General features: G+C 33.5%; 3 protein-coding genes across 7 annotated transcripts; 2 read left to right on the plus strand and 1 right to left on the minus strand.

The window, feature by feature from the left end:
- The first annotated feature begins 395 nt into the window (after positions 1 to 395).
- Positions 396 to 6,774, plus strand: LOC105130186 (autophagy-related protein 18f-like). 2 transcript variants are annotated; one of them, XM_011032582.1, is made up of 8 exons: positions 396 to 1,247; positions 2,495 to 2,917; positions 2,997 to 3,428; positions 3,827 to 4,054; positions 4,156 to 4,986; positions 5,061 to 5,227; positions 6,015 to 6,380; positions 6,480 to 6,774. In XM_011032582.1, the coding sequence occupies exons 1-7, from the start codon at positions 1,020 to 1,022 to the stop codon at positions 6,376 to 6,378; spliced, it is 2,673 nt and encodes an 890-aa protein (XP_011030884.1). In that variant the 5' UTR covers positions 396 to 1,019; the 3' UTR covers positions 6,379 to 6,380; positions 6,480 to 6,774. The 2 variants fall into 2 exon arrangements, with proteins under 2 accessions (XP_011030884.1, XP_011030885.1); XM_011032583.1 differs by lacking the exon at positions 6,480 to 6,774 and having other exon boundaries at positions 6,029 to 6,113.
- A 1,115-nt stretch (positions 6,775 to 7,889) lies between these two features.
- On the plus strand, positions 7,890 to 12,786 carry LOC105130187 (probable galacturonosyltransferase 12). Of its 4 annotated transcripts, XM_011032587.1 has the most exons (8): positions 7,890 to 8,439; positions 8,627 to 9,716; positions 10,791 to 10,846; positions 10,926 to 11,081; positions 11,167 to 11,757; positions 11,842 to 12,144; positions 12,238 to 12,559; positions 12,591 to 12,786. In XM_011032587.1, the coding sequence occupies exons 2-7, from the start codon at positions 9,506 to 9,508 to the stop codon at positions 12,520 to 12,522; spliced, it is 1,602 nt and encodes a 533-aa protein (XP_011030889.1). In that variant the 5' UTR covers positions 7,890 to 8,439; positions 8,627 to 9,505; the 3' UTR covers positions 12,523 to 12,559; positions 12,591 to 12,786. The 4 variants fall into 4 exon arrangements, with proteins under 4 accessions (XP_011030889.1, XP_011030886.1, XP_011030887.1 ...); XM_011032584.1 differs by having other exon boundaries at positions 12,238 to 12,786; XM_011032585.1 differs by having other exon boundaries at positions 8,672 to 9,716; positions 12,238 to 12,786.
- Positions 12,787 to 16,876: 4,090 nt separating this feature from the next.
- Positions 16,877 to 18,108, minus strand: LOC105130188 (plant/protein (DUF1995)). The gene has a single exon (XM_011032588.1). The coding sequence runs from the start codon at positions 17,980 to 17,982 to the stop codon at positions 16,951 to 16,953; it is 1,032 nt and encodes a 343-aa protein (XP_011030890.1). The 5' UTR covers positions 17,983 to 18,108; the 3' UTR covers positions 16,877 to 16,950.
- Positions 18,109 to 21,426: the final 3,318 nt, after the last annotated feature.

Raw genomic sequence — 21,426 nt, forward strand, 5'->3', positions numbered from 1 at the left:
TTTTTTAAAATTTATTCTAATTTTAATATTAAGTTAGCTTAATCTAAATTAACTCATCAAATAAAACTGAGTTTTAAAATTATTTAAAAAAACTTTTTATATATTTTTTTATTTGTCTAGAATTATTTTTTATTAAAAATTAGCATATTTATGAAAATATTTTTTAAAGTTAACTGCTTGATTTAAGGACTAAATAATTATTTTGCATTTAGTTTACATTTTTCATAAATAATTAAATATACACCTCCAGGCTTGGTTTATTTAAAAAAGAAAAAAACAAGTTAAAACGGAGAAGGTGAAAATTGATTGACCTCATTTAATTAAAGGCAACAGCAACCAGACGTCCATCTTTTTATCGTGCTTTTCTTTCTTTCTTTATATATATATAACACGATAAAACTGGATGCGGAGAGAGACAGAGACGTGAACGGAGACACGTTTCCTCTATTTTCTCTTTCACCACGCTAAATCCTTCCTCTTCCCATTATCCTTTTCTCTTTCAAATTCCTCTGAAGAAACCTTCAAAGAAAAAAAAAATCAAATTAATCACCTAAATCAAATTCTCTGTGCCATAAAATTATTTAATTTTTTAGACAATCAAAAATATTTATTCATCTCTTTGTATATTCCTCCATTTATCTTAATCATTCTCTTAATTGGGTTTTCTTTAGATCTTTTTTTTGCCTCAAAACACCCCCCAAAAAAACATATTTTTTGAAGTTGAATTGGTGGTTTTTTTAATATACATATATATTTATTTTTGCCTTTAGTTTAGCTGCTTTTTTTCATATAAATAAAATTGGAAGTCATGGATGCACTTGTAACCTAGCAGATTCAATTTTTTATTTTGGGTTGAGTTCAGGGTTTTTTTTCCCCTGTTCGATTTCTACTATGGTTTTTTGATTCTTCAAAAAAGGAGCAGTCTTTTGTTATGCTAAAAAGGGAAATTGGAGAATCAGAGGTTATAGCAAATTGGGTATTTGTTACCTTGTTTTTTTTTGGCTTTTGTTGATACTATTATGAGGAATAGTAGTATTAACAGTGATGTTCAACAACAGCAGCAGAAGAATTTGCAAGGGAGAGTTAATGGTAATAATATTAATAATAATGGTTTTTTGCCGAGCTCGTTTCGGGCGATTTCGAGTTATTTGAGGATTGTTTCGTCCGGTGCATCAACGGTTGCGAGGTCTGCTGCGTCGGTTGCACAGTCTATTGTGGATAGGGATGATGATGCCAATCATGATCAGGTAAAAAAATTAAACCTTTTTTATGACTTTTTTGTCTATGTTGTGTAAGATTGTAGAGAAGCGAAGATGTTAGATTGTTGATTTATGGTTAGAGAGATTGAATGTGCAATCTAGTTAGGCTATATGGTTTTTGTTTCTGGTATTTTAGAGAGGGCCATGTTGAATTTTTAATTGAAAGTATTGTTCTTTTTAAGAGGTTTGTGTACATGTGTGTGAACCTGTGAATCTAAAGTGCTCAAGTTGAGATTGGGAATAAAGTGGGATTTTTGAAGCATAAGCAGTTCATATATGGCGTGTGATTTAGTTTGGAAATTAAAAGATGTTGGTGTTAAATTTGTGATCCAAGTCAAGATTATGGAGTTTGAATGTGCAAAATAGCTCATTTATGGTGTTTTGATACTATTAAATGTGTTCTTTACTAGTTAAAAGTGGTTTAATTCAGGTTAGGCAGGGGAAATTTGGAACTGGTTGTTATTTTTGAGTGAAAGAGGGAATGGTGGATGGATAGCGAGGGATGGAAGAGTAGGAACGGTACTGCCTTGCATGATTGAGTGGATTATGTACCTTCTTCTTTGATTCTGATATATTTTCAAGTGAACAAAGTTGAAATAATTAAGAGAGAAGGCATGAATGGAGTTGGTTTTTGCTCTCTTATCTTTCATCTAAATACTCTTTTATTAGTCAAATCAAACAAGAGAATTTTGGGTTCAAAGTTTGATTTCTTTCCTAACTTTCCTTGCATCTCAAATAACTGGAGAGATGGATTACTTTTTGTCTTCCTTTCTTTTAGTTCTAAGCCAATTAATCCCTTCCCTAACCAAATAAACGCTTCATGTGAAAGATATGGTGAACTGTGGTGCTAGCCATTTCAAACTTGTTGAATAAATTGATGCTTGGGGCTTCAAATATATCTTTCAATTGATTTAGGGGACATTGATAGATATAGATATAAGTCTTCTGTAATTTTATTTTGGATGATAAGGCTGATGTTCTCTGCTGCAATTTGGAGAGTGAAAATTCTAGCATGCTTATTTGTACTTATCTTGCAAGTTAAATCACAGCGATTTGGACTGTTGATTTTATAATCCACTATAAATTGAATGTGATACTAGTGTATGACTTCTGGTCATAATGGAGAGAAGTTGAAATACTGGGTGCACAGAAATCTGGCCTGTTGATTTGGAGTTCTTGAAATCAAGATCTGAATGGAGAGAGCTCTGATCCTTTATCAGTTGTATAATATGCAGGTCCGCTGGGCTGGGTTTGACAAGTTAGAGGGTGATGATGATGTCATTCGTCAAGTCCTCTTATTGGGATATCAATCTGGTTTCCAGGTTTGGGATGTTGAAGAAGCAAATAATGTCCGCGACCTTGTTTCCAGACATGATGGTCCCGTGTCATTCTTACAAATGCTACCAAAACCAATAACATCAAAGAGATCAGAAGACAAGTTTGCTTACAACCGACCTCTTTTGGTAGTTTGTGCTGATGGTGTACAAGATGGGAATGTTTCTAATAACCATGACCCTGTTAATGGTAGCACCGTGTCAACTGTTGTCCGGTTTTATTCTCTTAGATCTCAGTCTTATGTACACGTGCTAAAGTTCAGATCAGCTGTTTATTCTGTAAGGTGCAGCTCTCAAATTGTGGCTATTTCTCAATCGTCTCAGGTTTGTTTGCTTGTACAGATTTGTCTTTTTTTCAAGCATTTTTTTTCCAGCATGTGATAGTTAGGCTTTTCTGATGCAGGTACATTGTTTTAATGCCACAACATTGCAGCGGGAATATACTATTCTTACAAATCCTATGGTCATGGGTTCTCCTGGTTCCGGGGGTATAGGCTACGGGCCTCTAGCAGTTGGTCCCAGGTGGCTGGCTTATAGTGGAAGTCCAGTTGTGGTTTCCAATTCTGGTCGTGTGAGCCCGCAACATCTAACACCTTCTGTGAGTTTTTCTGGCTTCACTTCAAATGGGAGCTTGGTTGCTCATTATGCAAAAGAATCAAGCAAGCAACTTGCTGCTGGAATTGTGACCCTGGGAGACATGGGATATAAGAGGCTGTCCAGGTATTGTTCAGAGCTCTTACCTGATTCCCATGGTTCCCTCCAGTCAGGGAATCCTAGCTGGAAAAGCAATGGAACTGTTAATGGCTATTTTCCAGATGCAGATAACATTGGAATGGTGTGTATTGTGCTTCCCCTTTTGTTTTGTTCCAAGTGCTACTAGAACCTTTCTTTTCCACACTGTTTCTGTTTACCTTTGTGTTAATTCTAAAGTAAATGTGTTTTGTTTGCTCTAATGAGTTTCTTTTTGGAGAAATGCATGATATTACTTTATAACAATGGCACCTTAAGAGTATTAACTGGCACACCCATGCAAGTAATGTTCATTTTTTCCAAGGGATGAATTTCTGCCCAGTAATGTTATGTTAGGAAATAGTTATGAGATGATGCTATTGTGTTTCATCTGTGTTTCATCTGCATGTCTTTTCTGCCTCGATTTGGATTTTCTTTAATGAACTGGTACAAGTATGATTGCTATTGTAGAACCCCCCCTCTTATTTACTCCTGGTTTTTCAGGTTGTTGTCAGGGATATTGTCAGTAAACTTGCTATTGCCCAGTTTAGAGCACACAAGAGTCCTATCTCTGCTTTGTGCTTTGATTCTAGTGGGACCCTTTTAGTGACTGCCTCAGTCCAGGGTCATAACATTAATGTTTTCAAAATAATGCCTGGACTCCAAGGAAGCTCCTCTGCTGGTGCATCTCATATACACCTGTACAGGCTGCAACGTGGATTTACAAATGCTGTAAGACCAGAACAAATGTTCTTATATTTTGTTTTGGATTATTGCATCATGTGCAGATAGATTTGATCTTTGTTCATGTCTCTTCTGGTTTTGTTTCTCAGGTTATACAGGACATCAGTTTCAGTGATGACAGCTACTGGATTATGATAAGTTCATCAAGGGGAACAAGCCATTTGTTTGCTATTAATCCCTTGGGAGGATCAATGAACTTTCAATCTTCTGAATCTGGTCATGTCATGAAAAATAGTGGATTGGGAGTAATGACCAAGCCGACTGTTCGTTGCCTGCCCAGTTTAGGTTTGCAAATGCATGGTCAACAGAGCCTTTGTGCATCTGGCCCCCCACTCACACTATCTGCTGTCAGCAGAATAAGAAATGGAAATAATGGGTGGAGAGGCACTGTAACTGGTGCTGCAGTGGCTGCTACAGGCAGACAGGGTTACCTTTCCGGTGCTATTGCCTCATCTTTTCACAAATGCAAAGGCAGTAATGATATGTATGTGGATGGAGCGTCTTTCAAGTCAAAGTACCATCTTCTAGTTTTCTCTCCTTCTGGTTCTATGATACAATATGCATTGAGGATATCAGCTAGTGTAGATTCAATGGCAATTGCATCTGGACTTAATGCAACTTATGAATCAGCTGCGGAAAATGATGGAAGGTTAGTAGTTGAGGCAATGCAGAAGTGGAATATATGTCAGAAACAAAATCGAAGAGATCGAGAAGATAATGTTGATATATATGGTGACAATGGAAATTCTGATAGCAACAAGATACATCCTGAAGGCATAAAGAAAGGAAATAGTATATATCCTGAAGATAGTGCAGTCACAAATGCAAAGATCAGCTCTGAGGAAAAGCATTATTTGTATATTTCTGAAGCTGAACTGCACATGCATCAACCTCGTTTCCCATTATGGGCAAAACCTGAGGTATTTTAAAAAACTGTTAATAAAAAAGATGCACATTTTAATTCGTGTCTGAAATGCTGTCAATTGGTTGCCAGATATACTTCCAATCAATGATGACAGAGGGGATAAAAGTGGATGATGCAGATGCATTGCAAGGGGAAATTGAGATTGAAAGAATTCCAACTCGCATGATTGAAGCAAGGTCAAAAGACCTGGTCCCACTTTTTGATTATCTTCAAACACCAAAATTTCTACATACAAGGTAGGCGTAAAAGTTTTGTATCCATTTACTTTTCTGATTATGTTGAAGTCTTCAACTTTATTGAATAAAACTCATTAGCCCCTTCAAAATGGAAAAATCCCTCAGGTTTAAAAAGCGTCGAAAGAATTTGGCCTTTTACAGATTGGAGTTCAATTTTGTATGTAGAAGGCTCTTGTTTCCTACCAAAATATATTTGTTTCTCAGCAGAAAATCTTATATTTTTGCTGATATCAATGTTCTCTTATTTTTACCCAGTATAGTTTGTTTTGGAATGATCCTACCTTATGTGACTTAATCTGTAGAAAGAAAAAAAATTGTTACTGTGCTGATCAAGTGTTTTTGATTATCGTTTTTTCACCTGATTACAATCTTTATTTAATTCCTCAGAAGATGGCCTCAAAGTTGATCAAAAGTATTTTAGATTCCTATTGTAGATGTATATTCTGTTTTATGGTCAAACAAATTCATTTCCTCAAATGCTGTTAAGTTGATAGGGGATAAAAACATTTTGATTTTTGGCAGCATGTATTTTTATGGGCTGATCAGATTGGAGCATTTATTGAGGGATGATTGAATCATGAAATCCGTGACCAAGGAAAACTTTGTTTAATTTTTTGGGTACTGTAAGCGGCTAAGTTTTAGAAGTTGCAGGTTACTGAAACATCTTTATTGGAGTCCACATCATTGATTTATTTATTATTTCCTGTTTTTCCTTTCATAATTTTTTATGCGCAACAGTGAGAACCCGTATTGATTATCATGCAAATATAATTTCTATCACTTACAGGGTTTCTTCCTTAGATAGCAATAGTAACGGGCGTCTGCAGCATCAAAGTTACGGGCCGTCTGAAAATGGCAGGCTTTCTTGCAGGAGCAGCTCTGGCTCCCTTGACTCCATGACTGAGAATGGTGCTGTAGTGGCTGAACTTCACAATGGTGCTGAAGAAACTGGGTGGAATGGTTCTAGGATGCCAGTAGAAACTAGGGGCATTGTAAATAGCAACGGCAGCCCTGAAACTAATTCTCGGCTTGAGGTTGTAAATAATAGAGAGAGCTCAAGAACGGAGGCTCAGCTCAAGTTTGTAAATAATAACAATGAAGCTCAGAAAATGGAGAATCAATTTGAAAATGAAGGTGATGAATTTGATTAGAGGTAATTTTCTACACTTGAAATCTTTTTGGTTCATCAAAACGAGTGCGTTGAGATTGATCATGCTGCCAGACACTAACGTGCTTATTTTTTTCCTTTCAGGTGTGCAGTTATTCTTTTATTATGTGGAAGGTTCATTAACCATGTTAAATATTGTGGACAAGAGTGAGGCTTAGGTGGTTTGACTGTGAAGCGGAGTTGTGGGTTACTGCTAATATGTTACTGGGGTTTCGTACAACTGTTCACTTTGTAAATAACCGACGAATATTCCCACCAATCCATTGGGATATGTAAATAACTTCGTAACTTTTAGTTCCTTAAGCAGGTTATGTACCACGCCGCTCCGCAGTTTGGATCACAGATCTTTCTAACCAAAAAACGTACTTGGGATTTTTTTGATATTATTATTAAACATAAAGGCAATCGACTGCATCCAGCCTTACATGAAGAACTGAAAGGTTTGTTGCAGTCTTGTATCTAGACTGCCGTTTCTCGTGGTGCCGCTGCAACTAGGATTGTTGTTGTCTCAGTAGCTACTATTTTGCTTGTTCTGGTACTGTGTTTTGCATCTACCACTATTGGCGAAGGTGTTGTTTGCAGCCACTGGTTTATTCTAATGATTATCTTCTGTTAGTTTATCTTGCCTGATTTATGAGACATGCTTTATCCATTGATGTTGGATATGCATCTCAAAGTGGTTCTATAAATTCAGCTATTCAACCTGGTGTGACTGGTAAAAAAACTCGGATTAATTTGCTATCAGGGCAGACTAAGAAAAACCTAGTTAAAACTTGGTAAAAACTTGTGGATTTTTAAAAAAACAGATGTTATTTTTATTTTTTTATATAAAAAAATAGATTAATTTTGGTCAATTTGCCTAGCCCGTAACTCAAAACTTGTTTTAGATTAACATCAAGTTTTGTTTTAGATTAACATTAGGCTAGGTTTAAATGGAAAGAAAGAAACTATGGTGTCTTCAGGTTCATCCATTATAGTAACAATTGAAAAAATAGGTATGATGTCACCATGTACTAACTTCTTCTGTTATGGATTTTATACTATTTGAATTTTTATGTGGTCGTGGATTTGTATCTGTTAAGATATTATTTAGGATTGAGTTTTAACTTGTTTGTCGTTAAAATTTGATTTATTTTTTTGTTTAAAATTAATTGTTTTAGTATTTTGTTTTGATGTAATTATATTTAAAATAATTTTTTTAAAATAAAAAAATTTATTTTTATATTTTTTAAAGTACAAATTATTTTAAAAAATAATCATTATTAAACTTTCAAATACCGTCTTAATCTTTAAAGCACTTAGTCTGAAACCTGGAGCTACAGATTCTTGTGATCCCCCTATTCTTTTCAATTGATAATTATCTCATATTGATATATAATGTCAATTGTGTATCTACTTTAGTTGATTTGACTGCTATTTTATCACTATAACAAACATCATTAGTTCCAACCTTATCCAATAATCTTATTTGAATGCCTCGCATAACCGAGGAATCAAATTGTTTAGTGTTAATATATCCATGTTTCTGCCTTTTTTTGAAATCTCAACAGTAGAGGGACTATAGCATTTTAATGGCATCTTTTCAGGAAAGTGTTTGTCTACCATATGCATGCTCTCATCATCATCTAGAAAGCAGGCATGGTTGTGGCATCGTTGTTTTGGGACATGCATGTTTTTATGATCTGTTTCTAGTCGTGTGCTTACCTTCAAAACATCATTCGGTTGTCTCTCTCTTCTTATATACTCCGTCAGCCTTATCATCTGATATTACTGCCTCGAGCTTTTGGTTGTGTTTTCTTTGTTCACTTTCCAAAATATTTGCGTACTAAGCTTGATCCATGTGCATCAAAGTGTGTTTTTCGATGGCTATGTATTTCATCAAAAGGGGTATAAGATGTTTTTTGTCACAGAGAAAATAAGCTATGGATTTGTTAGAAGAAGCTGACATGCTCTTGTGTCAATCTTCAAGTATGCCTATTGAACAAAACCATGACTTGAAAGAACTTGCAGATCAAGTACCTACTGATAAGGGAAGATATCAAAGGTTGGTTGGTCGATTAATCTATTTTTCACATATAAGACACACCATAATTAAAGGAATAACATATCAGAAAATACTGTACTCTAATTTACTTGTAAATTGTTAATTTTTAGCTATAAAATAAAGAAATCAATGTGATATTCATAACGTGTTTATATTCTTACATGGATTTTTATTCTTATCCGAGCAGAACACAAGCAAAAAGATTTTACAGACATGGTCTTTGTTCTCTCAGGTTCTCCAAGGATAGAGGACCTGCCTGCATGCATGTTCTGTTTGCGTTTTGCAGGCATGTCTGGAGAATTTCCTGCTTGCTTGTCAGTATCAGAGATTGGTCATCAGCTTGCTAGTTCATAAATCGATTATATTGTGAATATATCAGACCAATCACGCCCTAAGTAATCTGATTGCTATTCTCTACAATACTGATCAGCTTGATTTGTTACTGGAGAAGAATAGTTCCCTGTCCTTACACACCAAATACTGTCCAAAACGAGGAGTCATTTTCCATTTAGAAGCCCTGTGATGCCGAAGTCCAAACTCCCTTCAACATGCTACAGAGCAAAAAAACTTCATTTGTTGGCAAAGTTAAGTGGCACCAACCAACAAACCTTCTAGTTAAATATATATATTTTATCAAACCCTTCCTCTCAACTTCCCTCCTTCAGTGCCAAGCCAAAGTACTCCAAACCCTTTAAAGCCTCTTCTAAGTCCCATGTCTCTTTCTCCTTAACAACCCTCTTCGATCTTTCTCATGTATATTAAAACATTCAAAAAACAAGTCTAAACACACACACACACACACACACACACACACATGTCTAGCCCAATTGCTAAGCAAGTTTAATTAGGTAACTGATAGAAACCTCCTTAAATTAACTCCTACCAAATCCTTCCTCTTATAGCCGAGTTCTTGCAATTCGACTCATCAGTTCTTCTTTGAGTGCGACTGCCAAATGATGAAATAACCAACCAAGAAAAGACAACAAGAAACTGCTATACTTTTGGGGTTGATATTGCTTCTTGTTTCTTGGTTTTGCTGTATTTTAGGTGTTCGGTTTGAAATAAAATGCAGCTTCATGTATCACCAAGTTTGAGGCATGTAACAGTTCTTCCAGGAAATGGTGTTAGAGAATTTATCAAAGTGAAGGTTAGAGCAAGAAGGGTTTCGTATCGAATGCTCTTCTACTCTCTCTTGTTCTTCACATTTATTCTTCGGTTTGTGTTCCTTCTGTCCACCGCTGACACCATTGATGCAGAAACCAAGTGCTCTACACTAGGTACATTTTCAATATTAGTATATTGCATTAATTTCTTTTTGGTTCTTCTTGTCATGTCTTTTAGTAGATTTTCAAAATGCAGATTGCTCGCGTTGATTGATGATATAGTTAAGGATTTAAGAAGAATGTTTCTCCAAAGCTAGAGATTAATGAATCTTAAGATATAGCTTTAAATTATGAACAAATTTTTTTTAAAGATTGATACAGAACAACCAATGACTGGCCTGTTACGTATAGAATAGGAGGCAATGGCGTTTTAATTTTAGTTTCTTTATTTAATAATAGCATTGAATCAAAATTTCGATGGGAAATGATGATTTGGCTATCGAAGAAAGCTCATATATATATTTTATCCAAAAGAAATTGAGGATCAAGAATCATGGAATGAATTAGATCCACAAATAAAAAAAAAAATACAAGGATAAACTTGGAAATGAATTAATTTAAAGAAAGGCTGATGAGAAAATATGTTACTTTTTGGGGACCAAATGCATGGCTATTATGAAAAAAATAGAAACTTAAGGACCAAATTAGAAGATATTAATCCTTTGGGGCACCAAAGCATAAGGTAGCTCTGAACCTGTCAAGCACTTTTGCCCCAACATCAGGCTATTTCATTGACAATTATCATTAATTAAACAACCATATGTAGCTAGTCAATTGTTAGCACATCAACATATCTGAAAAGGAAAGATTCAACCATTTGATACATTCACCAATGGTTGGTGTGAAACCACCCTCTGCCCTTAAGAGGTTGCCTTAATATTTATTGTATGCTTGTTGTAGTAGTTTTTGCGATTATTATTTACAAAAATAGATTAGAAAAAAGTTATAAATTATAGTCTTCGCTTTAAATAAGGTTTTTAGTGAGAGTTTTAAGTGAAAATCTATTTAAAGCTACAATGTGTGTTAATTAACTAAATACTTTTAAAATTATAGTTAGGCCAAATGAATCCTTAATCCTAATATTGTTTAGAATGAGGATGATAATATTATTAGTACTTGATAATGCAATATAATTTGGTATTTAACAGCTTAATGATCTAGCCTTGATATTTAATCCAATACTGATAGGTTGCCTGGGGAAAAGACTAGGACCAAGATTATTGGGGAGAAGGCTTGCTTCTGCTGTAAGCTCCGTAACCCTTGAATTTGATTTTGTGTATCAAACTTTCTATAATGTTAATTGCTAATGATTGGATTCTAAAGGTACCAGAGGTGATATATCAAGTACTAGAACAACCACTAGACAATGATGAATTAAAGGGAAGAGATGATATTCCTCAGACATTGGAGGAATTTATGGATGAAGTGAAAAACAGCATATTTGATGCAAAATCTTTTGCTCTCAAGCTCAGAGAAATGGTATCTTATGGTTTATATCTGCTGTTTGATGTCCATACTAACTGATGGGAATTCTCATTGTCAATTAACAATCGATATTTTTCAGGTCACTCTACTTGAACAGAGGACTAGAAATGCCAAAATCCAAGAATATCTGTACAGGCATGTCGCGTCAAGTAGCATACCTAAACAGCTCCTTTGCCTTGCCTTGAGGTTAGCCCATGAACACTCTACCAATGCAGCTGCTCGACGCCAGCTCCCATTGCCGGAACTCGTCCCTGTGCTTGTCGACAATTCTTATTTTCACTTTGTCCTAGCTTCAGACAATGTGCTTGCTGCTTCTGTAGTCGCCAATTCACTTGTCCAAAATGCTTTGCGCCCCGAAAAGTTTGTTCTGCACATAATAACAGATAGGAAAACGTATTCGCCTATGCAAGCATGGTTCTCGTTGCACCCTCTATCTCCTGCAATAATTGAGGTCAAGGCATTGCATCATTTTGATTGGTTCGCAAAGGGGAAAGTCCCAGTTTTAGAAGCAATGGAAAAGGATCTAAGGGTGAGGTCACGGTTTAGAGGGGGCTCATCTGCAATCGTGGAAAATAACATCGATAAACCTCATATTATCGCAGCAAAGCTGCAAACACTTGGTCCCAAATACAATTCAGTGATGAATCACATTCGAATTCATCTACCTGAGGTAATAACGTTTCAGCAATGTTATACAAACATGAGCTTTATTCAATCCTCATAATACTTAGTGTCAATGTTCCTGCTTTTGCAGTTGTTCCCAAGTCTAAACAAGGTTGTGTTCCTAGACGATGACATCGTGGTGCAGACGGATCTTTCGCCTCTTTGGGACATTGACATGAATGGAAAGATTAATGGGGCAGTAGAAACCTGCCGAGGACAAGACAAGCTTGTCATGTCGAAGCGGTTAAAGAACTATTTGAACTTCTCTCATCCTTTGATAGCAAAAAATTTCAACCCGAACGAATGTGCTTGGGCTTATGGCATGAATATCTTCGATTTAGAAGCTTGGAGGAAAACCAACATAAGCATAGCATATCATCACTGGGTTGAAGAGGTAATCACCGATATAAATCACATTGTTTCCAGGCAACATGTGACGATCCTCAACGTTCAGTAATCGAAAATTGTTCTCATTTTCTCCTTGCAGAACTTGAAATCAGGCCTGAGTTTGTGGCAGCTAGGAACATTACCACCAGGTCTAATAGCATTCCATGGTCACGTCCATGTTATTGATCCTTTTTGGCATATGTTGGGGCTAGGCTACCAAGAAAATACTAGTTTGGCCGACGCTGAGACTGCCGGCGTCATCCATTTCAACGGTCGAGCAAAGCCTTGGCTAGATATAGCATTCCCTCAACTCCGGCCCCTGTGGGCCAAGTACATCAACTCTTCTGACAAGTTCATTACGGGCTGTCATATTAGGACATCATAACTTGAATTTTGACAGGATAACGCTGACCGCAATGGTGGTTAATATATGTCTATGTATATCTACATGAGGGGAAAGAAAGGAAAGAGGAGATAATTCTTCACAAATTCAAGGTCTTGACTTCAGAATGTAAAGATATACACAACCACAGGCATTTGTTTGATTGATTTTTTTAGAACTCTTCTCGAAAATTCTTCCCTTGCCTTCCCTTTTTACTTCAATTCTCATTTCAATTTTAATGAGAAAATCATGTTCAAGGATTTTCAACCATTGCCAACATGCTGGACATTAAACCTGGGCGAGGATTGATCCGGCCATAATTATTATTTGGATTCCAAATTTTCATGAGCCAACTACAATTTTATTTTTATTTTTTAAAAATTTAATTATTAGCTCAAATTAACTTATAAGATCAAATTAAATATAATAATTATGATGAACATTTATTTATAGATTATTTGCCTTTTTAAAAGATAACAGAACATTTTGGCTTTAGGATTGATCAAAATGATTCTGGAAGGGAAAAAAATAAAATTAGTAAGACAATTTCCTTTATATTACATTATACCAAACATATGTGGTTCATTATAACGATTATCTAATGACATTACCACTCAGAATAGAACATCAGCACGCAGCCGAAAAAGGAACAAGAAATCATTTGGTTGGATTCATAGGATTAAATTTAAATCAAATTTTATCAAGAAAGTAAATCCGGGTTAAATGGAAAAGGGCCTAAATCAAAATTGAATTAATTAAGGTAAAAATCAATAGATTATATTAATAAGGGTGAAGAACTACAATTTTTGACGGTGAAGAGTCATGATATAACTCTTCATCCTTATTTCTTATAATACTTTATTAATATAAATAATATTGATTAGGTTTGAATTCATAACATTGTGTAAATTTGTCTGACTAATCAATGCAACATGGAAATAAAGGGAAAAAAAACATAAATAATACTTTATTTATATAAATAATGGTGTTTTCTTCGTTTTTTGTGATGTTTTTTTTTTTTTTTTGGTTTTGTAGCTTTAAGTCTTCCTCTAGTGTTTTTATGCAACGGATGCTCAAAATAAAGAGAAATAAAAACAGAAGGCAAACATCGTTTTCTGAACTATGACTAGGCGCTACAAAATGGTGATAATTGTGGTTAATTAAGCAATTAAAGATTAATAATTGGAGAAAAATCACTAAGTACATCCTTTAATTATATCCTACTCTCTTCTGGTTACATTTGACACTAAAACTTTGAAAAACTTAGCATACTTGGTAATTGTTGAGTATTGTAGCCAAACATCGAAGGAGCATACTTTGAAATCTATTGTCTTAGTTAGTTCTAACTCGAGGTTGAGTCTTCTACTAGTGGAAGGAAATGACATAGAAAACCTATCCAAGGATGTTCTTGGACCAGGTCGACAGGTAAAAGCCTAAGAAGATCACTTGGAAGGAAAAACTTGAGTTGTTGTATTGACAGCCATAGGTTTTGACTTGAGTGTCTGATTAATACAAATCTTATCGATCCAGAAAGGTGGTTAGGAGGCTGATAGCCTAGTGGTGAGCATGAAGCTATTAGAGGTTGTTTTCAAGGTCAAAATCCAATTTAAAGACTTACTTTCAGGCTCTTTTCTGATTCAAACCCCTATAATCGACATGTTTAGAGATTATTAGATATATTGATGCCCGTGTTATACCGTATCAAATTTCTTTTATTAACATAAAATAAATATCCAGATGTTACCGTCATGTTTTAAAGAAGTAAAAAAAATATACAACTTAAATTATAGACTCCATTGGTCTAATAAGCTAGTTTTATTTAATTATATAATAAAAAAATAAATAAAATATATATACAAAGCAATTATGAAGAGTTACACAAAAATAACACTTTTCAAAAAAAAAAATCACAACATTTAATTCACGTACAACTCAAAGCTAACTTACTTTTTAAGGAGATAATTTGGTTCCATGGAGTACCTAAAAGTATTGTGCATGACCATGATGTTAAATTTTTTAGTCATTTTTAGAAGGTTTTGTGGGGAAAAAATTAGAAATAAAATTGTTATTTTTTAATATTTATTATTAACAAATGAATAATTAAACTAAAGTAATAAATAAAACTTTAATTATATTTATATTGTTAAGAACTATCATTAAAAATAATTTAAAAAATTAGAAAGATTACCTGCTATTTATTGAATTTGATTATAATAAAAGTATTCATTCCATTACTTATTATTCTTTTTGTGAAATTATCTATAGCTTTAATCATTTAGATTTGAATCATTTGCCTATTAATAAAAATATTAGTCTTGATAATAATAGAAAAACACACATGTTAAAAGACATCCATGAGAATGTGAGGCATTAGCTACAGGAAAAAAAAATGCATTCAAAGATAATAAAAGGTGAAATAGGGTTATTCTTTCAAGGAATAATCTACTAAGTGAATATGCCTATAAAATATATGAAATAGGGTTATTTTTTGACTAAATGATTGGATTTGAGTGTATATGTAAAAAGAGAGATTTATTGAATAAAAAATATCAAAATTAATTCCGAGAAGATATGGGTCATTTCAAATCCTTGAAAGAATTGATAATGACCTATAAAAAGGATCTACTAAGTGAATATGCCTATAAAATATTTAGGCCATGGTGGATTTCAAGGAAGTAATATCAACAAGTGAAGATTAGACATTCATCAATTTAATGTATGTACAAGAGGGAATCTAATTTATCTATTTCATGAGCTAATTAATTTTGACAGTTAGAGATTTATTTTTTTAATGTATAGTTTTACTATATTAGGCATAAATTTTTATCCAAGTATTGGATCGGACTAAACTTTTACTCAAAGTTTTTAAAGACATTGTTTTATATTGGATTGAAATATCAAGTTAATCAGACATTGAAAAAGCCTTGCCATAAAGTTTAGAAGCTACTATACAAGAATTGTATTAGTTTTTTAAATAGTTTAGGATTCTTTTTTATATTTTATTTGAAACTCTTTTGTTATTTTTTCAGTATTATTTAGGATGTTTTTACCTAGTATAAATAAGATATTTATCTTGTAATTAGATTTTTTTTTACATATTTTGATTTCAGCAACTATTATTGTGTTGTGAGATATTTTTCTTTCTTTGGTTCTTCAAATAATTTCTCTTGATTTATCAAAAAATTAATCAATCTTTATGATATCTATCATACTTCTCATTCGTGATTCTATATAATTATTGGGTAGGGGTTTGTTATTATAGTGCTTGTGCCTCGATATAGGTTATTGATATGTGAATACCAATTCCAAAACATGATCTTGATTTGTGATTAATCTTGATTGTGGATTTTTGAATCTTTATATCATGTTGGTTTTTTTCTTGATATTGTTTTTAATAAATCAAAACTAAACTTACATGCATTGGATGGGGGTTTGTTATTATAGTACTTGTGCCCCGATATAGGTTATTGATATGTGAATACCAGTTCCAAAACATGATTTTGATTTGTGATTAATCTTGATTGTGAATTTCTTAATCTTTATATCTATGAGTTTTATATCATGTTGGTTTTTTTCCTGATATTTTTTTAATAAATCAAAACTAAACTTACATGATCTTTGAGAATTGATGTTATAATTTTCTCCAAAATCTCGACATTATTAATAAAAAAATATTCAAATAACAACATTTGTAAGTACCATCATATCTCTATGGTCACATAATGAAATCTTTTAGTATTAATTAAATCCTCAGACATAGCTTCATTGTAACAACATTTCCTTTTGGCATCATTGTAATTGCTGATGTATGTTTCACCTAATTTAATTACAATATATATTACGTTTTATGTGATTGCTAAAATTTATTTATTTCTTTATCTAAAATGAAGTTAAAATATAAGAAAATCACCCATAATAGAAAAACATAGAATAAAAAATACTTGGGATATAAATATATGCAAATAAAACATAAATTTACACATCGCAAACTTGTAAACAGACTAGACAAGCCAAACTAGAAATGCAACTATAAAAATTAACCTAAGGGGAGATTAATATTATATACCACTTGTTATAAAACTATCCATAAAAAAAAATGTTTTTATGAAAAAAGAATAAAATACAATTTTTAAAATTAAAAACTTAATCCAAAATGCGTACTTTACATTGAAAAGTTTTTATAAAAATTGGCAAAAAAAATTACATTATAAAAAGTTTGATTTTTAAAAGTTGGACTTCCCTTACAGTGTTTAAGATTCTTCATTTTGTACGAGTGGAGTTGAAGCTGGAGCAGGAGAGGAAATGATCGTTTCATATAGAACTTATGGTGGTAAGTGTGATGGAGCAAACAAACGTATAACATTAGAAGATTCAAGCGAATTACCAAACTTCATTGACGCAAAATCCAGAGCATACATTCTCAAATTCTATTTACTTTCTTCCTGTTACATTTGACACCAAATCCTTGAAAAACCTAGCAGACTTGGTAATTGGCGAATTGATAGCCATCAGATTGTACAAAACATTCTCTACTTCACCAATGGATGGTCGTGCCTTGAACCTTGAAACAACCTTCAATTCTCCTCCTTCTTCTTCAACAAGAACAGTCCATTTCTCTCCACTCACAACCCCATCTCTGACACACTTGAAAATCACTCCTTTTCGCTTGCTCAAAATACCTCTAACCTCCAACCCCATGAATGAATATACCACTTCAAAGGATCCCACAAAGCCACTCAAATCACCAAACTCGTTCTCCTCTCCAAACCCCCATTTGGGGTTGAATATGACTACTGGCTTTGGGTACAGAATATCAGTAACAGTTTTGATATCAGGCAACTGTGAAGTCTCTGGCCCCAGAAACACTGCCACTTCGGCAGAACTCAAAATTCTGTTGTCTGTATTTCTGACTGAAGAAACGTCGACGTGCTCAACATTTTTTGATGAATTGTAAGATTGAAATGCTTCTATGCCTCTGTTCTTCAATGTGGGACTCGGCCAGAGGATTAAAATCTTGACCGGTGTCCCTCTTCTCTTGATGGGCAGGTCTTTGAAAACATCAGAGGCAAGTTGAGAGAGAGAAGTTGGCGAGTCATCTATGACTGGGATTTCTACCTGGAATCTAGGTTGCTTCAGTTTCTTGAGTTTGCCAGCTAGTTTTGGGTTGTTTAGGGGCTTCTCTAGGGTGGTTGAGAGACAGGTTTTGGCTTGAACAATGGCTTCTTCTTTGGAGGCAGGAGGGGAGCTGGAGGAAGATAACGAGTGGATAGAAAGAGCGGGACTTCTGGATTGGTAAAGGAGAGGTAAGGGGAAGGAAACACGGGAATGGACAAGTTTGTGGTGGTGGTGGTGGTTTTCTGGGAAAGCAATATATGGAAAGAGAGTTTCATGTTGAAGAAATTGTGTAGAACGATTTGTAGTTTTGAATGATTGGATGTGAAATTTGAGGAAATTGGAAGCCATGGAAGTTCTTGTAAACAGGATAACAAGAGTTTGAAACCAAGACGGCACACGAGCGGGAAGTAGATAAAAGAGGTATCATGGCAAATTGGCAACCACATAACGCTGGCATAATGATGGGCCACGGATAGAAGAGGTATTGAAAAAGCAACTTTAAATCATACCAACCACCAATCAAGATTGTAAACCAATTAATCATCTAAGTGGTGGCCAAGTGGTAAGAACTTGGGATCAAGAGATTTGCTCCCTCTGTGGTCTCAGGTTCGAGTCCTTGGTTGCTCATATGATGGCCACTGGAGGCTTACATGGTCGTTAACTTCAGGGCCCGTGGGATTAGTCGTGGTGCGCGCAAGCTGGCCCGGACACCCACATTAATCTAAAAAAAAAAAAGATTGTAGACCAATTACAGAAACAGAAGAAACAGACAAGATTTTGATTACAAAGTGATGTTGATTGCAGAGTGGTAAACCTATTTTTAACGGATATAAACCCTTATGACGCTTCTTTTTTTTCATGTTCAAGAGAAAAAGCATGTCCAGAGTAAAGGCTTGACAGCTTGTTAAATTCTGGATACGCTGCGTTTGATACTAGCCAAATTCAGACATGATTAACCGTACAGTATGTGAAGTCCCTAACACACTTATAAGAGTCCACATCCTTTGTCAGAACGCTCATGAGAATAACCATATTTAATTCACAAGTTTAAGAAAATATGATAATATAAGTTTGATAAACATATCATCCACATGACACTTGATAATTTGTCAAATTTATGATAATATATATCTAGTACATAAATTAGATCCAAAACACTTGAATTTGATAATCCATCAAGTCCTAGATAACATGGATTTAGCAAATATATTAGACCCAAATACACTTGAACTTGACAGTTAATCAACTTCAAGGTATCGTCCCTCCTCCCTTGATAATCCTAGAAAATAACCATCTTTTCTTGGGTCTAAACTTAAAAAAAAAACTCAATTTTCATAAATATAGCTATTTTTGATGTTTTAAACTCTAATTTTCTTACACCTTTTAGATATATAAAAGTTCTTCAATAGCTTATTATATTTTTATCAAACATTAATATAAATGTATGATATATTTATCTCTCGTTAAATGTTAACAGAGTAAGATAACATCTTTTAAGTATATAAAATTTTTTCAAGGACCCTATATTTCAATCAAATATTAATATAGATATAAATTATATTTATTTTTTGTTAAATGCTATTATAGTAAGATTATACTATAAATCCTTCTCTTTACAAAAGAACAGAACTCATGAACTATAAATATATTATGAGACATTTAAAATAAAATTCATAAAATTCATTTTATATTGCATATATATATTTTCAGAGCATCTCTTTCTAAAATATTCTTGTATTTTTTTTTAAAAAATATTTATTTAAATATTGTCTTATATTTTTTTTTTAAATATTTATTTAAATATTAAAGAGTCTCCACCTTTATTAAAAAAAAACTTTTACAAGTACTATTTATAAGTTATCGTAGCCTACTAAATCCGGATATAAACTATCAAATACTTTGATTAAAAAAAATAAATGAAATTATTAAAATCAATTAATTAATTAATTTAAGACTTAATAACATATTGCATGATCACAAGCTAGGAAAAACAAACAAATCATTAAATCAACAAGATAGGAAACACAAACAAATCATTAAATCAACAGTTATGGCCATCCAAATCTAAACTTTATTAAAGAGACAAGCTTCCCTTGCCAAACACCATGCCAAGCTTCAAATGGAAACGTTGAATTTTATGGTCTAATTGTACTTTTTAAAAAAAATTATTTTTTTTTAATTTTTTGGATTGTTTTAATATATTATTGTTAAAAATAAATTTTAAAAAATAAAAAATATTACATTAATTTATTTATATAACAAAATATTTAAAAAAATAACTCTATTATAATATCAAATACTTCTCTTCTCGGCTATGATAAAAAGATATTAAAATTTTTAATACTCCCATCAATTAAAAAAAAAAACTGGTCCAGTTTACTCAATTCTAATAAAAATAAAATAAAATAACACTACAATATAAAAACACAATCTTCTCCTGTCTACCACTTCAAAAGGGCACCAAATGCAAAATGATAAATGGAAACTAATAAGAAAATCTACCCAAAAAATTCAAATTAAACAACACAAAATTGAAATATCAACAAAACCCAAAAAATTTTCCATCTTAAACAGAAAAAAACAAGTTCAATTATTCAATCAACAGAAATTAGAGACAACCATAATTCAACTAGTAAAAAGCTTAAAACTTTACCTTAATTTCTTCCAATTTCTCTGCGTTTTATCAACAAACAGAAAGCGGGCGTGCATAAAATCTAAGTGGATTCTTCACAAGGATTTTTTTTTTCATGGTGAAATAAGTTTTACTTATTATAGAGAGAAGAGATGGATTCATGTCTATTTAGAAATATAGTTGTATTTTTTTTAAATATTTTTGATTTAAAAATATATCAAAATAATATTTTTTATTATTTAAAAATTATATTTGATATTAATGCATTAAAATAAGTTAAAAACATAATAAAATAAAATAAAATTTAAAATTTAAAATTTTTTAATTTTTTTTTTTAAATATAAAAATAAGATAAACGGAGATAAGAAACTAGAGTACCTGGTGCTTCCTCTTACATTCTCCACCCCCATTTGGTCTACGAGGTACGCTGGAACTATGCCTTCATTTTCCCGCGAACGACGTTGTCCTGTCTTCTCTCACGCCACTTGCCACCAACAACTAAGGAGTGCTACAGTGCTCGCTATATGTAGCGAGCACTGTTCTAAAGAGCATGAATGTTATGGGAAAACACCCATACTTGCTAACTATTATAGCTGAGGAGCCATGATTGAGAGCATCATAGCCATGCTCTCAAGGCATTAACCAGTTTCCAATTTCCAATTTCCGTTGCTGCTTTCATGTTTATGAGAAAACATAATTCCACTCGCTGTGTTGATTGGACGAGGCCAGACACCACAAGTTCTTGACATGATATTCTAATCTGTTCAAAGGCCTGGTACATCGCTACAATTTGAAATGGCAATTTCACTCAATCAACACAGCATGAAAGCATTGTAGGGGACAGATTTGGGCTGGATGAGGATATTCCAGTCAGGGTTGTATGGTTGATAATTGGATATAGATCTTCAGGTTAACCCAGGCTCAACTTACTGCCATCCCTGACTACAAAGAACATGGCACATGCATGCCTAATTCCTCAGCCATTGACACGAGATGAGCACTCAACCAGAGTGAAAATTTATTTATTCAAATACTGTGCAGTGATCCCCTGGTTTGAAGAGTCCCACGGCCAGCAGAGATTATGGGGATGCCATAGACGTTACCGTAACATATGAACTGGAAGAAACCAGTCAACTTCTAAAGCTAAAGAAACCCCTACA

This window comes from Populus euphratica, unplaced genomic scaffold (assembly GCF_000495115.2).
Source record: "Populus euphratica unplaced genomic scaffold, PopEup_1.0 scaffold95.1, whole genome shotgun sequence".
In the NCBI taxonomy this organism is placed as follows: domain Eukaryota; kingdom Viridiplantae; phylum Streptophyta; class Magnoliopsida; order Malpighiales; family Salicaceae; genus Populus; species Populus euphratica.